Source organism: Artibeus jamaicensis, unplaced genomic scaffold (assembly GCF_021234435.1).
Source record: "Artibeus jamaicensis isolate MK-2021 breed Jamaican fruit bat unplaced genomic scaffold, CSHL_Jam_final scaffold_474, whole genome shotgun sequence".
Classification (NCBI taxonomy): Eukaryota; Metazoa; Chordata; class Mammalia; order Chiroptera; family Phyllostomidae; genus Artibeus; species Artibeus jamaicensis.
Window position 1 is genome coordinate 9,049,411 of NW_026522046.1, and position 19,872 is coordinate 9,069,282.

The window sequence follows — 19,872 nt, forward strand, 5'->3', positions numbered from 1 at the left end:
AGGCTACATTCACAGTAGTAACTTTAATTCAAAATATCGCCTATACCACCGTCAAATTAACAGAAGTAGAATCAACTTATTTCAAACACATTACAACTTTATAACGTGTCAAATAAACATAATTTCAGAGTATCAAACAATAAAAATGCTATAATTCCTTTTCAGTGTACACACTCACAGAAATACAGGAAATTACAATTATTTTGAATAGATGACTTACATAAGATTTAACGTTCCCATATAGAATTTATCTTTTCCACAATGAACACATAATTAAACCTACTAAAAGCTTACTTTTAACGTCTGCACAAATATGTATCAAAGTTACAAATTCAGTTATTGCTTACCTGACATGTTTTGTGTTGTAATTTCTAAGCTGAGTTGAAGAATAACTTTTAACTTACAACAGGTCATTCCTATGTCTGGGAAATATACCCACACATAAAATGTTCCTATAGCATGTATTTGCAACACACACACACACATTAAGTTTTGAGGGCTTTCTTTTCACCATTACCGTCTAAATGGCAGCTGCTCAAAGACAGAAATCATCACACTTGTTTCTACATGGAACAGCTGTTTGGCAGATTATCTTTTCAGGCAGTTCCAGAAGTAGCTTGAAAGTTAAACAGTTCTTTTCTGACCTTCAGTTATACACTGCTCCTTTATAAAGCTTCCTAACCAGGCCCAGCATACACTCTTCCACATTTTAGAACACAACCTAGGCATTATAGTATCTATAAAATTGATATTCCTTATTAATAACAAGCAATTAAAAATGGCCTAATATTTATTCTGACTACCAATAGCCACCTGGAAGGCCTCCTGAAGCATTTCAACATTTGCATTTAAGAATTAAGCATATTATAACCCCATTTGTGCAATCTACTTTTGCAAAAATTACTTAGTAATTCATGTTCATGCGTCTTTTGGCAAAGAAAAGGGTCTTGAAAAAAGTTACGAGTAAATTGTCGGTAGAAAAACAAAGAGTTACCAAAACCAAAATTATTTGAACTCATAAGATACTGATCAAACCGTCAGAAAGCCCATCCAAAAGTAAATTCACTTTCTACTGGCAATAGAAACAAAAGCAAGACGTTTGGCACTATCCATCTAAAAAATTAAGATCCTAACAATAAAAAAAAAAACTTACTTGTTTTCAAAAACAACTGTGAGGGAGTCTTCATGAACATCTTTGATAAATCCCTGAAAAAAAAAAACAAACCCCAAAACATTATTAAAGGAATATCAATATTCAATTAAAATGCTGTTAACTACAACATAGGCAGTATTAGAGACAAAGAAAATACGGAGTACTGAAAACAACAGACCTTAGAATTAGGAAAATCTGGATTAATTTCCATCTCCATCATTTGTGAAAGGCATAACCTTGGTATTTACTTAACCTCTCTGAACCTCAGCTTCACATACCTACCTCAGAATTAGTGAAACGCCTGAAACTTCACAGGTATTAGTTAATACTCAAACTAAGTGAGGCAGTATTTAGTACTAATAGTTCAGGTTCTAGGGTCACGGTACCAAGATTCACACCCCAGGCTCTACCACTTATATATTCTTGACTGAGATATCACGCGGTACCATACCTCATGGAATTATGGAATTAAGTAAAATAATGTTTACCACAATATTTAACATGAAGAACTCAAGTGTATAAATATTAGTTATAAATATTAAAGCCCACTTTTAATAAAAGACATGACCATATTTTGAATACTAAACTTACCACTAAAGTAATCTTATTTTTCCTACAGCTTCTCATTTCTTTGCTTAAAAAAATTGGGCTATATTGAGTACACTGCCTAGAAACTATTTGGAATGAATACAGATTCTCTTCACCCTGGCCATGTAGTTCAGTAGTTAGAGCACTGTCCCCATACGCCAAGGTTGTGGGTTTGATACCCAGCCAGGGCACATATAAGAATCTATCAATGAATGTATCAATAAATGGAACAACATATCAGTGTTTCTCTCCCCACCTCCCTCCCCCCCTTGCCTCCCTCTCCCCCTTCCTCCATTTTCCTGCCTCTGTCTCTCTCTCTCAAATCAACAAATCTTTTTAAAAACTTAAAAATACATTCTCAATAAAAATCAGTAGTCACTTTCTAGCCTTAAAATTAACTACTCTTTTCATTTGATGAACATAGCTTAAAGAAATAACGTAAGAAAGAGCAAAGGTCTTGGTTGTAGAACAACTGCTGTTCGAATCCTTGCTCTATCTACCACTATGTAACCTTGGGCAAGAATTTCTTGGCACCTGTATGATCACAATTGATATTAAACGACACTTCATATTTCTGTCAAGCAGAACCCCAAGTTCTCAACCAAAGCAAATTCCTACACACACTAAGTACTTAATAAATACTTTTCTAAAACAAAGATCACTCTAGACTACATAGGATGCACTAAAAGCTGGCTACATAAACACACACACCTTCAGTACCTAGTTAAAACATGGCAGAAGTGAATACATCCTGTTTACCTACCTCCCTACGAAAGTCCACTAAATATTAGGCCAAAAGTCTATTATGTTTTTTTCCCATACATGGCTCTAGCAATGCTTAGTTGTCTTTAACTTCATTCAAAACAATCTCATTAGACTGTACTGTGACAGCAGTTGTATCAGCATGCATTTAAAAAAACCTTATCAAAATTGGTGAATTGTTGTGCAGCCATTTTAATATTGACGGTGAAGAAAATATGTAACATTTTCAGCATATCATGCTTTATTATTTAAAAAAGATAAAAACGCAACTGAAATGCAAAAGATTTGTGCAGTGTATGGAGAAGGTTGTGTGACTGATCGAATTTGTCACAAGTGGTTTGTGAAGTTTCTTGGTACTATTGACCTTTTGCCATGTAATTCTTTGCTGTGGACTATCTTGTGAATTGGGAGATGTTTAGCAGCACCCTTAGCCTCTACCCACTAGAAGCAGCCAATAGCAGAAGGTAACTGAAATGCTCAAAATATCCAAATTAATAAAGTTATTAGTAATAATGAAAAAAGTGTCTTTTCCCTTAATGGACTTTTTGGCCAACCCCATACAAAAGGAATTTTTAGGCATAACCCCCCATCCCCACCTCTAGCACACACGAAGACAATGAAGAGGGGAAAAAATTGCAACAAAATGTGGGAAATTCACAAAACAGATGAGTAAGAGTTACTAATCTTTAAAAAAGCAAAGCAACAAGTACTAATATGTAATTCTATGTCTTAGATATTATTCTAAGCAAATTGGCAAGTCAAAGACTGAAACAAACTGTCAGTGGAAAAACAAAAATGCAAGATGGCCAATACCACCCTAAAAAATCTCTGGAAGTTGGAGAGAAGAGGGTAACAGATTAGACTGAAAATAAAATCATTTTATTTTCTTTAATATGGAAATCACGAAATCACAGAATTTAAATAACTTGTCTATCAATGCCCTCCTAGCACATCGGCTTCTCAATTATATTTTGTAATTTGACCCTAATCTCTCTCCAGCTCTAAATGCCTATAACCTGATTTATTTGTGTGCTATGGGTCATTTCAATGCAAGCACCCTCATATGAGTCCCAAACTCAGGATACAGCAGCTCCTTGAATAGCAATGTTTCATTTAATGTTGAGGACAGGGAAAAACTGATTCCTGTCCAGGGCCACTCCTGTATCAAGTTGGCCTGTTCTCCCCTATTGGGGTAGGTAGGGGTATTGAGGTAGGGTAGGGCCACTCCTGTATCAAGTTGGCCTGTTCTCCCCTATTGGGGTAGTAGAACAACCTGGAGTTGTTCTACTCCAGGTTCCTCCCACATACTGAAGATGAGCACATGAAGTGAACTGGCCCAACGAAATGGTCTTAGTCTGAGCAAGTACAGGTGTTGAGTGTGCCCTGAAATGATCAAAGGGCATCCTGTCCGGGGCTGGTTCCTGCCTTGCTCCCTGAGTTGCCAACATAGGCTTCAGCCCCTCAAATCCCCCAAACCCTGAACTGAAGCAGTTTAGAAAATCATCTTGTTTTTATTAATCTTTCTTAAATGTCTATATAGCTCACATTTACTTCAAAGTTTAATATTAGATGATTTCAATCTTCTTTATTGACACTTCTGTGATCAGAAATATGCTTTAGGAACTTAACTGCTGTTTATGTATCAATTAGCCTAAGGGAAAATTAGTTTGCTTAAAGTCACTGTTTCCAAGAACCTATGGGTCACAAGTCAGGCCTTATTGTACCTTCAAAAGTACTATAACAGTTTGTCTTGCAATTCTGTACATATTTTTAATTCCTCTCTCTCCTCCCAAAGCTAAATATTAAGAATTGCTATTCTAGTGCAAAGTCTGATTATCTGACCATACTATAATAATGATTTCCTGGTCAACTCCTCTATCTCTAGTTGTTCATCTACACATTTACTTTTGGCAAGCATTTTTGGTCAATACTTTCATAGCTATGTTACCAGCACATCTATCTCTATTATACCCCTGCCATTTTTAAGTAATATTTCAGAAATGGAGAATTCTGAAATTCTCCATTTGAATATTAGAGTAAAACACATCTTGCCATCAGAGATCAGTCATCCTTTCATCTTTAACATTTTCTAGTCCTTTACAAACAATCTTCAGAATTTGGAATATTCCATTATGTCAAACCTTGTAACCTCTGTATTAATTATACAGTGTATTACATCAAATCAAAGCTCCAAGTCACTGGGAAATTCTACTCTTCATTATGATAAAAATCCATTTGTTTTCCATCTAAAAATCAATGCTTCTACCTCTTCCCACCCCATCCCCAATTTATTACCAGTACATCAGCTTTGTTTGGGTGCACATTTCCCACAAACTTTAAGGAAAAAAAACACAGTGCTGGACACCTACTGTTAATTGCTAATATACTTCAGGCATAAGATTAAATGAGTTAAGCATTTGATAATCAGTCCTTAAATGACATTTGGACTATAGTGGACAGTATGGAAGTATGTTCCAATCCCCCAAACCGTACACTCTAAGGATAAGGTACTTTTAGTGGACACTATTAAATTGTGTCCATTTGATGCACAACAAAGTCCATACTTTTCAAGACATTTTTAACTCCCCAAGTCACCAGAATAATGGTGGGTCCCTTTGTAGTGAAGAGACCCAAAATGGCAGGGTTGGTACTTTGCCAAAATCTGAGTTGAGGGTCACCAAAAAACAACACCCGTTATTTGTCTGCACATGGCATGGGGTGGCTTTATGACTTTAACTTTCTACAACTTTTGTCTTCCTACATGTTACTTTAGGGATTATGTCTCTCTTCCCCTTCACACTCTTCTGGAACCCTCTTTTTCAAAACAAAAACTTTTCCCATTTCTTTTTCATCTTCCCATACATATACAAACATGTAAGATTCTGAAGCATCTTTATAAAATGGTCCCTTAATCTGTTCACTCACAGTCCAAAATGTCTATATTTTAAACTCTTAACCATAATTTAAGATAATCATCCTCAAGTAACAAGACAGTGTAACACCTCTAAGTGTCACAAAAATATCTTAGAACGTTTTCCCACAATAAAAACAACAGCATATAGTAAAAACCAGGAATGTCACATTATGTGTAAATGGGAACAGTAGGAATCCCTCAGCAGTGGAAGTTCTATTTCAAGAAATATTTTTTAAATGTAATCTAGCCTAAAAAAAAAAAAATTTAAAGCTAAAGATTCAGTAAGTTGGCAAGTTGACCAATAATCAGTTTTTTAGATAAAAACAACAGGCAGCTGGAAAATAAGACAAAAAATGTTTCAACAACAGCATGCAAAAAATAAAACCCTAGAAATTACCACAACAACAAAAAAATGTACAGAATCTATGTGCAGAAATCTTTGAAACTTGACTAATAAATAAATGTAAGTAGAATATATAGGAAAATGTAAACCACATCACATTCTTAGGGGGGTCTTGATAGTGTAAAAGTCTCAATATATTCCTAAATTGCATCCCGGTACAATACTTAGGGAGTATATAATTCTGTTGGAGGGAAAGTGGTTATCTATTAATAAAAATACACCCAAGTTTATCTTAAAAACCAACAAGAAAGTATTTTAAAAGGAAACTTAAATGGGGGTAGAGTAACTAAAATACACTACAGTTATCCAAATACTAAAGTATTTTAAAGCTACAATAATCAAGACAAAAAAGACAGATTCCAGAAATAAGTCCAAGTCATTTAGGAAATTACAAATAGATGAATGAATGGATTGTTTTAAAATGCACTGAGAAATTTAGATACTTATTGAGGAAAAAGAAAATGGATTTTTTCACCAAAAGCCAATGGATAACAGAGTCAAACTTTTTTAAAACTATAGGATCAAGCACAAGTAAAATATTTATAACCTTGGACTAAGGAAGGCCTTTGTAACCACACACACACACACAGCCAGAAACAAAAGGTTTGATAAACTTATACTACCTAAAAGCTAAAATATGAGAAGCAAATAGTATCACATACAAAGAAAGAGGGTGAAACTACAAAGTCAAATTCCCAATTTATGATATCCTCAGGTGAGTTACTAAGAATAAGCTAAACAAGCTGAAAAAAATGGGTATGAACTATGTGAATGGGTAGTGAAAAAAGTAGTGATTTTAATATTCTTTTTACACATTTACTACAATTTGTTTTGAACCTAGCTTTTCTCCTCCCACTTTATATCTTGTAGATCCTCCCCTATCAGAATATAAAAATCAACCTCATTTTTTAAATATTTGCATAAGGTATATGGCAATTTTGAAGTGGGAGCTTAAATGGCCTGTGGAAAGAACAAGGATCATAAGGTATCTCTTTAATATAAGTGTATATTTTTGAAGTTACAGAACACTACAACCGAAAAACAGGATTTTCAACTTGATGAGTAATCAAGAGGACAATAGTCATGAAAGAAAATCCTACTGGTTAAACAGAAAGCAACATCGTGAGTGTATTTCAGGAATTCACAGAGTAGATATAAAGTAAAAAAGAAGGGATGAATTATGAACCATGGCTAATGACTCTAAAAATAGACCAAAAAAAATTTTTATAGACCTTCCAGATCCCTCTTATTAGAGAAAGGAAGCTGAAAACATACACAACTACATAGTCCCAAAGTTTTTAAGTACTGAATTTAAAACCTCATCTTCCATCTGGAAGTCTTTTCATTAAATCATTACCAATCAGAAAATAAAATACTTTTTTGCTAATTCATAGTTTTAAACTTCAAAAGGTTAAGTCTGATAGCACTACTAATTTGAAGTATGGCACCTTCCCTAAAAAAGCCTATTTAAAGTTCCAGAAAAAAACATCAAAACCTAGTTCACAACTGGAAAGGCAACTACTCTGCCCAAAACATAAACTCGAGTTAAAAATAACATTTTAACCCCATGACAGACCTGGGGACCGGAGGAAAAAAAAAAAAAACATTTCAATATTTAAAATACTGACCAATTCATCAGAGACTTTGCTTGAGCTGTCGCTTACAAATCTAGAGGTGAATGAATTCCTTTGAAAACATTCCCACTAAATTCATGAAGAACATATTCTAGTTTAGAAAAATTCCTTTGACTGCAAAGTTATCATTTCAAATTCACCTATTACTTTGGATTTTTTAAAAATCCACTAATGACTTCCTACTATGGCAATTCACAACAAACTTAAATTTACATTCCTTATTAAAGGAGAAACAGAAACTTAAAAACCTCAATACTCAGCAAACTGCTAACAGAAACCAGACAGCATGAATCCTCAAAGGTTTAGAATGAAAACCCAGATCCCAAAACATAAGATTTATACCCTAAAGCTGTAACTCTTTCATAAATTTCAAAATTCTTAGAAGAGTGTGCTGACTAATAGACTGAGCAAGAAACAGTATAATCTTGCTAAATGGAGAGTAGGTTTTTAATCTTAATCTCAAGTGGTAAAAGGAAGGAATCAAATCTTTAGTTCACATTTATTCTCTTAAGCAAAAAGTTCTCATGCTCACAACTGATCAAATATTCTTATATAAATTAAGGTCTACTCCAGTTCTGATACTTCTGTCAACTGACAGAAGTTGTTCTTTACTATTGTGAAATTTACAGGTTTTAACTTTCCATTTACTTGACACAACAGTGAAATAATTACATTTCTGATGCCTCCTCAAACACGTTAAAACATTAGTTATGGCTTAATTACTGAAGCAAAAGTGATAAAATACTGTGGTCCAAAAACAACCTGATTAAAATAAATTTCTCTATATGCCAGATCCCATAATCTGAGTTAAATCTCCATTTTCCCCAATTACATCAGGTAAAATTTACTGCTGCAGATAAATGTGATTACAAAACACAACCCATGAGAAAGGAAAAAGCATAGTTATATAAAATCTGCCTCAGGTTTTTGCTTATCAAAAACTGCCACAATGGATTTATAACTTGTTACTATGATCAACTATCATTTTATTTACTGATTCATTCTCTGACCCCAGTCTACCCTCCCAGCCCATCAAATTCTAACAATTTAGAATCTCTGAAATCAGGATGCTTCTTACAATTTATGGCATCTTAGAATGGCTGATAGCCATATGGCAGTCATGCTATAAATATGAATGTCACTGTTCAAGTATGATCAATCGTGGTTTGCTGCAATTTTATTTGACATCTGACTGCAACACCTAGGTATCTCATTCAGCAAACCGATGAAGGACCATTTTAGGAAAGATTGAGGTTTCTTACCAGAAGGTTGTTCTGCTGACACCTTCTGATAAAATCAAGAAAGCACCAGCATCAAAACTTGCAGAGTGGGTGAAAATTCTTGGAAGAAAATCCTGGAGATAATAGAGGAAAGCTCTTTTAAAGTATGCTTGCAACATCAATGCTCTCCATGGCACTGAGGAAGGTGAGAAGAAACACAATCAACTGACTGTGAAGATGTTTTAACCAATTTAAATTTTACCAATTTAAATATAAATGCTTGTATTTTCCATTTTACATATGCAAGTGTTTAAAGATGAACTTTCAATAAGTACACAATAAGAATTTTAAAAGACAAAGGAAACTACCACTAACATTAACTGGCAACATATCCTCTTAAGTGCCTCTTATAACTGATGCCATTTTCGATATAATGAAATTATATGGATCTTCCACTAACTTCCCAAATCAATGTATGGAAAAATAACCTATGTCCTGACTCCAAACCCAACTTCCAACTAGAGACATTTCTACCTTTGGCTTACTTTTACACCTCAAATCAGTATTCCAACAGTCAGAATCATCTGTTGTCCCACTTTGCACTCTATACACGTATGATCCAATTTATAGGATTTAAAAGAGAAAAATGAATACAGAAAACAGATCTTTCTTAAATGGGGTTCTAAAAGAATACAACTCAAACATTAAGGCATTCATTATTTATAATAAATTAATTTCCTCCCGTCCATCTAGAATGGAACTAGCTATGCACCATCCTTGAAAAACTGAAAAAAGTGTGTGTTTTATAATTCGGATGAGCAACTCTATTAGGTTGAGAAAACTAACTTAGGGGCTCCCAGATGCAAGTGATCATCATAACCTAAGCAATTTTACACGAGTCTCAATTTGCAAACAGTTGATGCATCTTAAACTAAGGCATTTCCAGGCACTCAAAGGTGTGCCAGAAATACTTAAAGCTACTTCTCTCACCAATTAATACCATGGTAAATCTTCCTGGAGCTTTTATGTCAGGCAATTTAAGTAACTTACAATAAAACATTTTGTTTCTGAACTATGTATACAGCTAACAGATATAAAAAGAATTCATTATTAACAGAGAAAGAAAAAAAAATCTCATTGAAGACCCTATGGTAGAGTGGGGCGTTACCATTAAGAGTGGGCTCAGATCCACTATTCACTAAGGACGGGGTGCAGGTACACACGCACATACATCCAGGGCAGTAAAGTAAGGAAAATAAGACCCCTAAGCCACTTCATTTGCCCAAAAGCAACCCACAATGTCCCCCTTTAGGGACATGATGGTCTTTCCAGAGCACCCTAGAGACTTTCTGGAGCAATTCTCAATGTCTTATCAACCCCAAGATTCACCTTTCTTGGAGTTGGACATTCTCCTTCCATCCCAATCTCAGAAGCGAGGAAGATCTGGCCAAAGAGAGCAAGTACCCAATTCCCCCACATGCCCAAAAAGAGAAAATAAAGTCTTAAAATACAGGTTACTTAACACATGGTGCTAACACAATTGCCTACATATTGAAATATGCTTTGATGTAAATATAAAATATAATAAGTAAATATAAAATAATAAAAGTCTACAAGAAAGCCTAATAAATTGTATGTGTATAATCTGAACACAGGCTGTCATAACCAGGATTGGAAACCCTGAAGTCATAATGGGAAAAAACAGTCCAGTAAAAAATACATAAATAAATAGACAAATAGATAGATAGCTAAATAGATAAAAAAAACCTCATTGACCAGGGATACCATAAAGTTGACACATAACAGATGTGGAGGAGAGACTCTTGCAATAAATGACTCTTAAGTAATCTTAAAGTGACAAATGATACCCCAATAGACAAATGGGCAAACGACAGGCAATTTATGGAAAAGTAAATCTGAACGGCCAACATATATTAAAATTCACCTGGGAGGGTCTGCAGGTCCAAGTTCCACTGAGATAACCCTTTACATCCAACAGACAGACAAAATTAAAGATTATAAAACTCATTTCTAGCCACCCTATAAAGAAAAGAGCTGACATTCATCAATGAATGAAAAAGGAAGTATTAAACCTTTTAAACCTTTTTGGGGGGAAAAACAAATTTCCCTCTCACCAGGTAAAAAATCTTTGAAACGCTGTATAGCCAAAAAGTTTTAACATGGGAATGAACAAAAATCTTAATATGACTAATTATCCTCAAAAAATCTTGCCAAGGGTATGAATGTTCCTTTGCCAACAACACTTATAAACCCCATCAGTTTTTACTGGGAGAGACCTCTACTCATCCTCCCAAAAAGGCTAAGCAAAAAGAGCTGGGGCTAAAGTATGAGAGACAAGTTAAAACACTTGACATTTAACTCAGATTTAATCTTGGTTCAATTTTGTCATGGCTTTTCGTCTCTTTAATGCAAGGACAAATAAAGGAATTATCATATACATAAATACGTATGCTCAGATTAATGAACACCTTGTAAATGAGGATTTGGCCCAGAAAATTTAACCACCATCAAAACAATTTTCTTACTATTTGCTAAACATCTCCCAAAGAATCTTCTAAAGCTTTTGATACTCAAAAATATTATGTGGCATAGAGAACACATTCAATATTATTGCTGTAACTATGTATGGTGTCTTATGAGCACTAGACTGACTTACCAGGGGTATCACCGTATTTTGCCGTGTACAATACACTCCTGTGCAAAACGTGCACCCATTTTAGTATTAATTCCTGTGCATGACACACATTAAACAACGGGAATTAGTGCTACCCATGTATAATGAACATCCTTATTTTTTCCCTCAAAAACCTGGGCAAAGAAGTATGCATTATACACAGCAAAATACGGTACTTCATAAGGTATATAAATATCTACTCACTGTTGTACACCTGAAACTAGTATTTGTACATCAACTGTAAATAAAAAATTTTTTTAAACTTCTGACACCCTCAAAAGAATATGCTACTGGCATGATTACCACCATGAAGTGTCACATTATAAGGAAAAAAACTTCATACTATAAATGCGTAAACTATTTCAAGCATTTCCCAAATACTTTACATAATCAGTATAAAGCTAGCAACTGAGGATGACAGAAATATATGGTTATATCCAACACAAATTAAAAATTTGAGCTACATATCTAGTTTTACATTTTCTAGTAGCCATATAAAAATAAGTAAAAACAGGTACACACTTTGTAGTTTTATTTATACCAGTATATCCAAATGTTTCAACATGCAATCAGTATTTTAAAATTCCAAGATATATGCTTTTTTTCATATTAAGTCTCTGAAATCCAGTATACATTATACAACTAAAGCACATCTCAACTCAGACTAGCACATTTCAGCCCCATGGCTAGTGGCTACCAAAAAAGAGTAGATTTTTGTAAAGTGAAGACATAGCTCAAATCATTTCTCCAAGAATCCTCCCAATTCAGTTCTCTTGACTTCCACCGTATTAATTAATAGAAATTTGTAGTAATAGTTTGATAAGCCACAGGGTCTTGAATCAGCCTCTTATTAATTTAATGGACCTAGATTAGCCTCCATTTCCTCAATTGATGGTAACACTATCCCCCCCTCATTGTGACTAAAAGATAAATTCTTGTAAAGTACCTCGGCCATCTGAATAGCTGTTGTTAGAGTTAGATGTGAACAGAACCTAGCAGATTCACCACTTGAAAACTGTATGATAAGATATCCAACTGGCTAATACTTGATAATGCAAAAAAATCAAGGTCTTACAACCAGCCAGTATAAGAATGAGGGGTCAGACATGAAAGGCATATTGCTCTTCCCACCCCCCTCAAAAAAAAAAAACAGACACAAAAACAAAAAATCACCAACACACTAGTTCGTTATATCCTTAACACTGTGGAAGAGACCTCACTTTTTGAGTTACTATCCATTCAGGTGTCTGCCCTGTGTTCCTAAATTACGAGAAAATTTCCTTTGAAGAACAACTAATACTTGCTCAACTAGGTAATTGGAAATGAGAAGCCCTAAGAGTTAAATCTCACTTCAGCTACACTACAATCTTGGATAAGTTAATCATGTTTCCTAAAATGTAAAAAATGGGGATAATACCACATACTTCATGGAGTCCTTTAGAGAAAATCAGGAAATACAGGTGTGACATAGAATATCTAGTAAATAAATATCAGGCACTCAGAAAAGAAGGTGGCACACAAATAGGTTGATGATGGAAATATACTGGTGCAAAAAAGTAAAAATAATGGAAACAGGTATACTTTCTATAAGTATATAAAACCAAGGCCTTGACAATACTATCTCTAGGTAGGTAGATTGTTTTATTGGTTTTCAGATTGTTTCATAATTGTGTTGTTCTTGTAATACAAAAACAAAACTACAGGAAAAGTACACTACTTTTAAAATTTGTTAGTTAATTATTTTCACTTAGTTAAATCATTTTTATATGTACATTTAAAGTTTACATTTTCATAATAATCACACTTTAAAACATGTAAAACTAAAAATTATCTTTAAAATATCTAGAATGGTATGTTTTTAACTGTTCCTATTATTAAGAGAACCACCACCTTTCCGCAATTACTATCTTCACAAAGAAATCAACAATAAATATATTAACTTAAAAAAGTCAGTACTCTCTCAGAGAACAACTTCTTTACTGCAACTCCATTAGTCATCATCACTGGTGATAATAAACCAATTTACTTATTATCAAACTGCATTTTAATGTTGTATTAACCTAAGCTTAATAAGAAAATTTTGGAAATATTGTACTTTAAATTTGGTTTTGTAGTCAATTACATAGTCAAAGAAATCACAGCTCTAAAAATAATTAGTTCTATCTTCCTAATATTTCATTCAACCTTCTTAGAAATTACATATTCCCTTGGAACACAAGGGAAACTTTCCTATACATGAGCTAGAAATTGAGTGACTTTCAACTTATATTTAAAACTGTATCTCGTCTATGGCTATGCAAGTTGCCACGCTATTAGTAAGTTTAATATCAGATACATCAGTTAAAAAGCATTTTACTGACCCCAAATGGGAACTTTCTGGGGGTGGTAATGGAAATGTTCTAAAATAAGATTGTGGTAATGGTTACACAACTCTGTAAAACACTAACAATCATAGACGGTAAAATCTATCTCACAGCTTTTTTTTAAAAAGGCACCTTAAATGGCTATTAGCAACCAATGAATAAACCCTAAAATGACACACTCCAGGTAGAAAAGGTTATAAAAGCATATTTTTATACAAAATGGCATCCCTTACCATGTGCTTAATTAACATATCTCCCATTCCCTCCAATCCCCATATTTGTACATGGCTGCAAACATGAACATTATCAAGCTATAGATCCACTGTTAAGTTATAAGAAGCAAGATACAGAGCATGTTATCTATTTGTGTAAGTATTTTTTTAAAAAGACTACCCTAATTTTTGGTCAAATCTTCAGCATTTCAGTGGTTCCAATTACTTTGTGAAATGAAGTTTCAGTTCCAAAAGAAAACCTGTAATCAGGCATGTCTACAGAGCAATGCCTCAAGATATGATATTGGCTACTAAAATCATGACTGAAATTTTTCACTGGAAATTCACATTTAGAGTCAAGTATGCATCTGTGCATATGGAGGAAAAGGGAGAAAATGAGAAGGAAAAAATCAATCACCTGTGCATTGAAAAACACAAGTGAAATTAAAAAATACACCAAAATGTTAACACCTCAAAGCAATTTCTGACAGTTTCCAAAATTCCCTCACTGATCATATATTATTTAAATTAGAAAAAATTACTTAACACTAAATAAAAGAAGGAAGACTCAAAATGCTACCATGCACATGATTCTACACAAAGGACATTCTGAAAAATGCAGAACTTTGGGAACAAAAAATACCCTAGGGTTTGATTGGGGGTAAGGAGAGAGGTTGATGACTTCAAAGGAACATAAGGGAAATTTGGGGGATGGTGGAACTATTCTGTATCTCTGCATCTTGTTGGTAGCAATTACACAATTGCAAGCATTTACCAAAGCTTATATAATTGTGTATCAAAAAAAGTGAAATTTTACTATATGCAAATTAATCTCAATTCAGATACTTAAAAAAATCATTTGTGTGGTAAACAATTTTTTCCAAGTGGGCAACTTCATGGGATTAAAAAGAAAAAAAATCAGTGACCCTGAGCTCTTTCGAACCCCTGATTTTAAACAAAACAGACCCAGACAGGTTTGTTCAAGGTCCACTGCTTAATAATGGTAAACTTTAGTACAGGCCTAAAATTCCCAGTTCTTTAACTTCAAATCCAGGGCTTCTTCCACTTCACCATTCCCATTCTTCCAGAGTTCTGAAGACCACAGTTTCTATAAAGTACATGTGCAAGTCGATTATGGTCAGTCATAAATTCCCAATGTTCAAGTGTAATTATTTTAATACATAAAAAGTGGCTAGAGGTCCTTCCCAACCTTTGCCAAAGAACCACCTTATTTTGTCCGGCAACACTGAGTCAAAGACGCAGTACAGTCAGGCAGATTTGTAGAGTACGGCTAGGAATCAACAATAGTACTTTAAAATTCCAAAATAGAGACATTTGACTTATTGTGACTTGATTTAAAAAGTGCTAGGAAACCAATGAAGACCGTAAAGTCTTCACTAAAACTTCCAATGATGATCTTAAGCAAGTTTTTTAAAAAAAAGAAATGAAACCCTGGTTTGGTAGTTCAGTTGGTTGGAGTAAGGTACAGATACATCAAGATTATGGGTTCGATCCCCAGTCAGGGCATATTCAAGAAGCAACCAATGAATGCATAAATAAGTGGAACTACAATCCATTTGTAGTGGATTACTACAAATCCATGTTTCTATCTCCCCCCTTACTAAGACTATCTTGTGTAGTAACCAATGTAACTAAGCTAAAAAGAAATGGTGTTCTACCACCCACATGCTGCAAAATAATTCCAGACAAAATAATCCTTTTCTATTTCTCAATATAACGAAAATAAACCCCACCCCCCCAAAACAAACAAACAAAAACCCTACATGCCATTACACAAGAAATGTATGGCCAAATACTGAGTTTTTTCCATGGGTCAGAGAGCACTGATGCAAAAAATAATGAACCTCATTTACCCTTGATAGGAAAGATATGGTAAGCCCATTCTTTGGGCACTGTGCCTCAACTCTGTCTGCAGTCATTCAGAAAGGGCACCCACTAAGTTCAATATTAGTCAAAGAACTATACACTCAAATTTTACTTAGGTCTTTTGACACCACGTTTTAAACCTAGACTGCTAATATAACCACCTCACGCATGAAGACTTCTTCCCATCAGTCAGGTATTTTTACCTTATGCTGACTACCTAAGGATATTTAGTTGTAAAAAACTTCAGGAGACTCTTTAGATGCCAACGGTGATTTCCCACTATGCTATTACCATGCGACAGCTAACCAAATCCACATATAGCTAAGCAGTACACTAGGAAAGAAAAAAAAAGCTGAAAATAGTAAATTTCGACCACCAACTAAAATAAAATCGTGGGACAAAAGGTACGCTGAAATGAACGTAGTGAGAATACACTCAGCGTATGCACAATACTCCTGCATCAGGAGAAGGCCCCTTCATAAAAATAGCCAGGACTCTCAAACATTTGAGATGCTGGCTTAGTAAGATTGACTGACAGACAACAGCTGGGGAGATTCTGTATTGATCTTGTTAACATCTTGACATACTTTGGGAGAGAGAATCGGGAGAAGAGCCGTTACAATGGCATAACTATAAGGATTTCTTTTTCAGTTATGTGACCCCTATACTGGAAGCCCCTGCTTAATTCCTTTACTGTCGAATTCCTCTTCTGTGTTACAGATCCCACCGTAATGAATCTCCTTTCTCCCGATGGAAACAAAAAACCTCGTGGGGACGGGGGATGTATAAAACTCGACACCTTCCAAAAAACACTGGGCAACTGATATAAAAAAAACTGGTCACCTCCCTACCTGTCTCCCTAATCCATTTCGCATTTTAAATCGTACTTAAAGACTGGAACTCGCGCATTTTCTTCCTTAATAGAGGAGGTCAGGCGCCGCCCAATTTCCCAGGCCGCAAAAAGATTATCAACCCGCCACATTTCAAGATTTTCTAGTTTTCTCTCTTCGAGCCTAACCCTCAAATAGGTACCCTTCAGACACTGAAGTTTATTTGCCAAAAACTCTAGTACGAGGGTGAATTCCTAAGATTCCGCGACGCGCCCCCCAAGGGAGTGGGGAGGGGTCGGAGCAGCCGGCCGCGGCGCTCCCGCTCGGCCCGTCTAAGGGGCGGGAGAGCTGTGACCACACAATCCCACCACCTCCTGAAAGACTACCCCACCTCGCGGCGCTCAGGCCTGCTCCCAGGGAACTAGCTCTCCGCCGCCCAGCAGCGACTCGGCTTCTCCTCACCGGCCGACCAAGGACCGCACTACCACCGAAGAAAAATGTTCATAAGTATGAAAATACAAGAGGTGTCCGACGTGTTGTTTCAAAACATAACGGGGCCCGGGCCCCCGGGACCGTTAAACCGCGGGTGGAGGGGGGAGAAGCAAGGAACCCAGCGGCCTTGAGCTTTGGTCTGGCTTCCCTTTTCGACTCCAAACTTCACTCTCCGGGGCCAGAAACCCTCCCCCCAACCTGCCCCGTGCGCCAGAAGACCCGACAAAGCGGCAAAAAGGTACCTTGTAGAAAGCCCCGTTGGAGCCGCGAACCTCCACCGTCAGCTCCGCCATGTTGGAACCGCAAAGGCCGCTGGGAAGAGATTCTAGAAACTTTCCAACCAGCGGGGAGGAGGGGGGAGGGGCGTGAAGGAGGCGGGGGAGGGGCAGGGAAGCAGGGCGGGGACTGGAACGCCCCGCCCCACACCCCGGGGGTCTCACCGCGCTGCACGGTGTCACTTGGTAGGCTCCCTCGGCTCCTTACCTCACGTACCCTGAGTTCCGCCCGCCGCCGCTCGCCGGTTCTCTCCTCGAAACAATCGCCCAACCTTTGTTGACTCGCTCCTACGTCCCCGCCCCCCTACTCCCGCAGGGTGCCCGCTGTAGCTGGTAAATTACTCCAGCCGCCCGGGAGTGAACTACCCAGACGGCCCCTACCCTTTTCATCTTTATTCCACTGCTCTTCCGCAACTTGCCTTAAAACTTTTGGAAGTGCTGGTAGTCCTGAAGTAGCTTCCTCACCTAGGGAAGAGTATCTGGGGTCTCCAAGTGTGCATTGACACAAACTTTTGAGGGAAAAAAGGAGCCTAAAAATGTGCATACTGTGTGTTTCCAATTCTTTAGCCTGGATCTTTAAAAAAAAAAAATACGTGGCCTTCTCGAGTCAAATGCCACAGTTCCACACCTCATACAGTTAGACTGAGCCTTCTCCCCACCTGTTAAGAGTTTTAGCTGTTTTAAACTTATTTTCGGTTCAACTTAGATGCGTTCACAGCCTGTAGCTGAATTTAAGTTAATACCCATTGTTGCAAGTAGGGAAACTTTTAATAGAGGAGGGACCACGTTTTCTGCCTGATGCAATGCTTGAGGATTTCCACAAGTAGAATCAAAACTGAATCAACTTGTTTGGCTTGACTATCAGAATCTACTTAAAAACTGTAAACACTATGAAGAAGATACTTTGAATATTTTAACAATACTAAAACTTTCCCAAAACAAGACCTTTAGAAATAATGCTGGGGCTCTTTTCCGTATGGGCTGTATTATCATTTTGAAAAAAAACTTTAAAGAAGGATGCTTTGCTGGCACTGTATTCTCTCAAGGAAACGCCCACAGGCCCAGTCTTTTCGGGGGTTCCTCAAAAAATGTATATAGCATTTGCTCCGCGCTTCCACATCGCCAAAGGCTCGGACAGAAAATGGCGGCTGCAAAGGTGCTCAGTATTGTATAGCCATGTACAGAATGTTTTTAAATGTTCATCATGTTTAGAAAACATAGACTAAACACCCTTCGATGATCTATTGCAAGCCAGTATTTAGTAAGGGCTTCATATATGCAACACATTATGTACAATCCTCTTATGAACTTTCAGAATTTTAATGTCCTACTTTGCTTTTTTTCCTCAACAGCCTTATTACCATACAATTGATCTGTTTAAGCTGTACAGTTCATTGGTTTTTTAGTACATTTACAGAGTGGTGCGATCATCACCTCAAACAACTTTAGAACATTTTCATCACTCCCAAAAAAAACCCTGTACCTGTTGGCAGTCACCCCCCTTTTCACTCCAAATCCAGGCCCTAAACAACCACTAATTTATGTTCTGACTGTAGATTTGCCTAATCCAGACCTTTCATACAAATGGAATGATACAATATGTCGTCTTTTATGACTAGCTTCTTTCAGTTAACATAATGTTTTCAAGGTTCATTCATTTGCTGACAAGGTTCAGCCTGTATTGTCACTAATTCTTTTTTGCTTGATTTTTATTGTTAACATTATTACAAATGTGCCCATTTCCTGCCCCCTTTGCCCACCACCCCTCAGCTCCCACTCCCCCTTCCCTCTGGCCATCACCACACTGTCGTCTATTTCTGTGAGTTATGTATTTATTTCTTTGGCTAATCCCTTCACTTCTTTCTACTCATTCTTTTTTCATTGTTAAATATACCATTGTATGAATATGCCACATCATTTTGTTTGATAGACAGTTGGGTCATTTCCACTTTTTTGGCTGTTAGGAATAATGCTGCTATGAAGAATCCTGTACAAGTTATGGACATGGCAATGAATTCACAGAAATGCCTCAGGATATTTTACATTTTTGAGATTAACACAGTGATAGTTGATATCTGTCACACATTTTGCACACTGCTGTCTCAAGTTAGTTCATAGTTTTAATATTAGATTATGCTACATTATATCTGATGATTCCATATCTTTGCAAGCATTGATTTTCAGCAATTGATGTAATAAAAGCAAAAATCAATGTGTGATTCCAGGAGAGTTATGTAGTGACCAATGAGTATGCACATCCCATTAGTAAGGAATTGGATTACTTAAGAATGAAATTAAAATATTTTTCTGATAATTTACATTTATTAATTTTTCACATGTCTATTAAAATGTTAGGACATAAATGTCCTAACTTAATAAATGGAATCATTAGGTATTTGTTTGGGCAATGTACTGAGTATTGAGATACTAAGGATGCTATAAAT

The 19,872-nt window shown here is 36.2% G+C and overlaps 1 protein-coding gene across 5 annotated transcripts in view; it reads right to left on the reverse strand.

Annotated features, from left to right (window-relative positions):
• Positions 1-17,474, reverse strand: part of FXR1 (FMR1 autosomal homolog 1) — a 58,642-nt gene extending 41,168 nt beyond the window's left edge. For all 5 annotated transcript variants that reach the window (XM_037152045.2, XM_037152048.2, XM_037152044.2 and 2 more), the window contains exons 1-2: positions 17,396-17,474; positions 1,154-1,206 (exon numbers count right to left, since the gene is read on the reverse strand). In XM_037152045.2, the coding sequence (XP_037007940.1) occupies positions 1,154-1,206; positions 17,396-17,446 (104 nt within the window). In that variant the 5' untranslated portion in view covers positions 17,447-17,474. The remainder of the gene's footprint in view (positions 1-1,153; positions 1,207-17,395) is intronic.
• Positions 17,475-19,872: the final 2,398 nt, after the last annotated feature.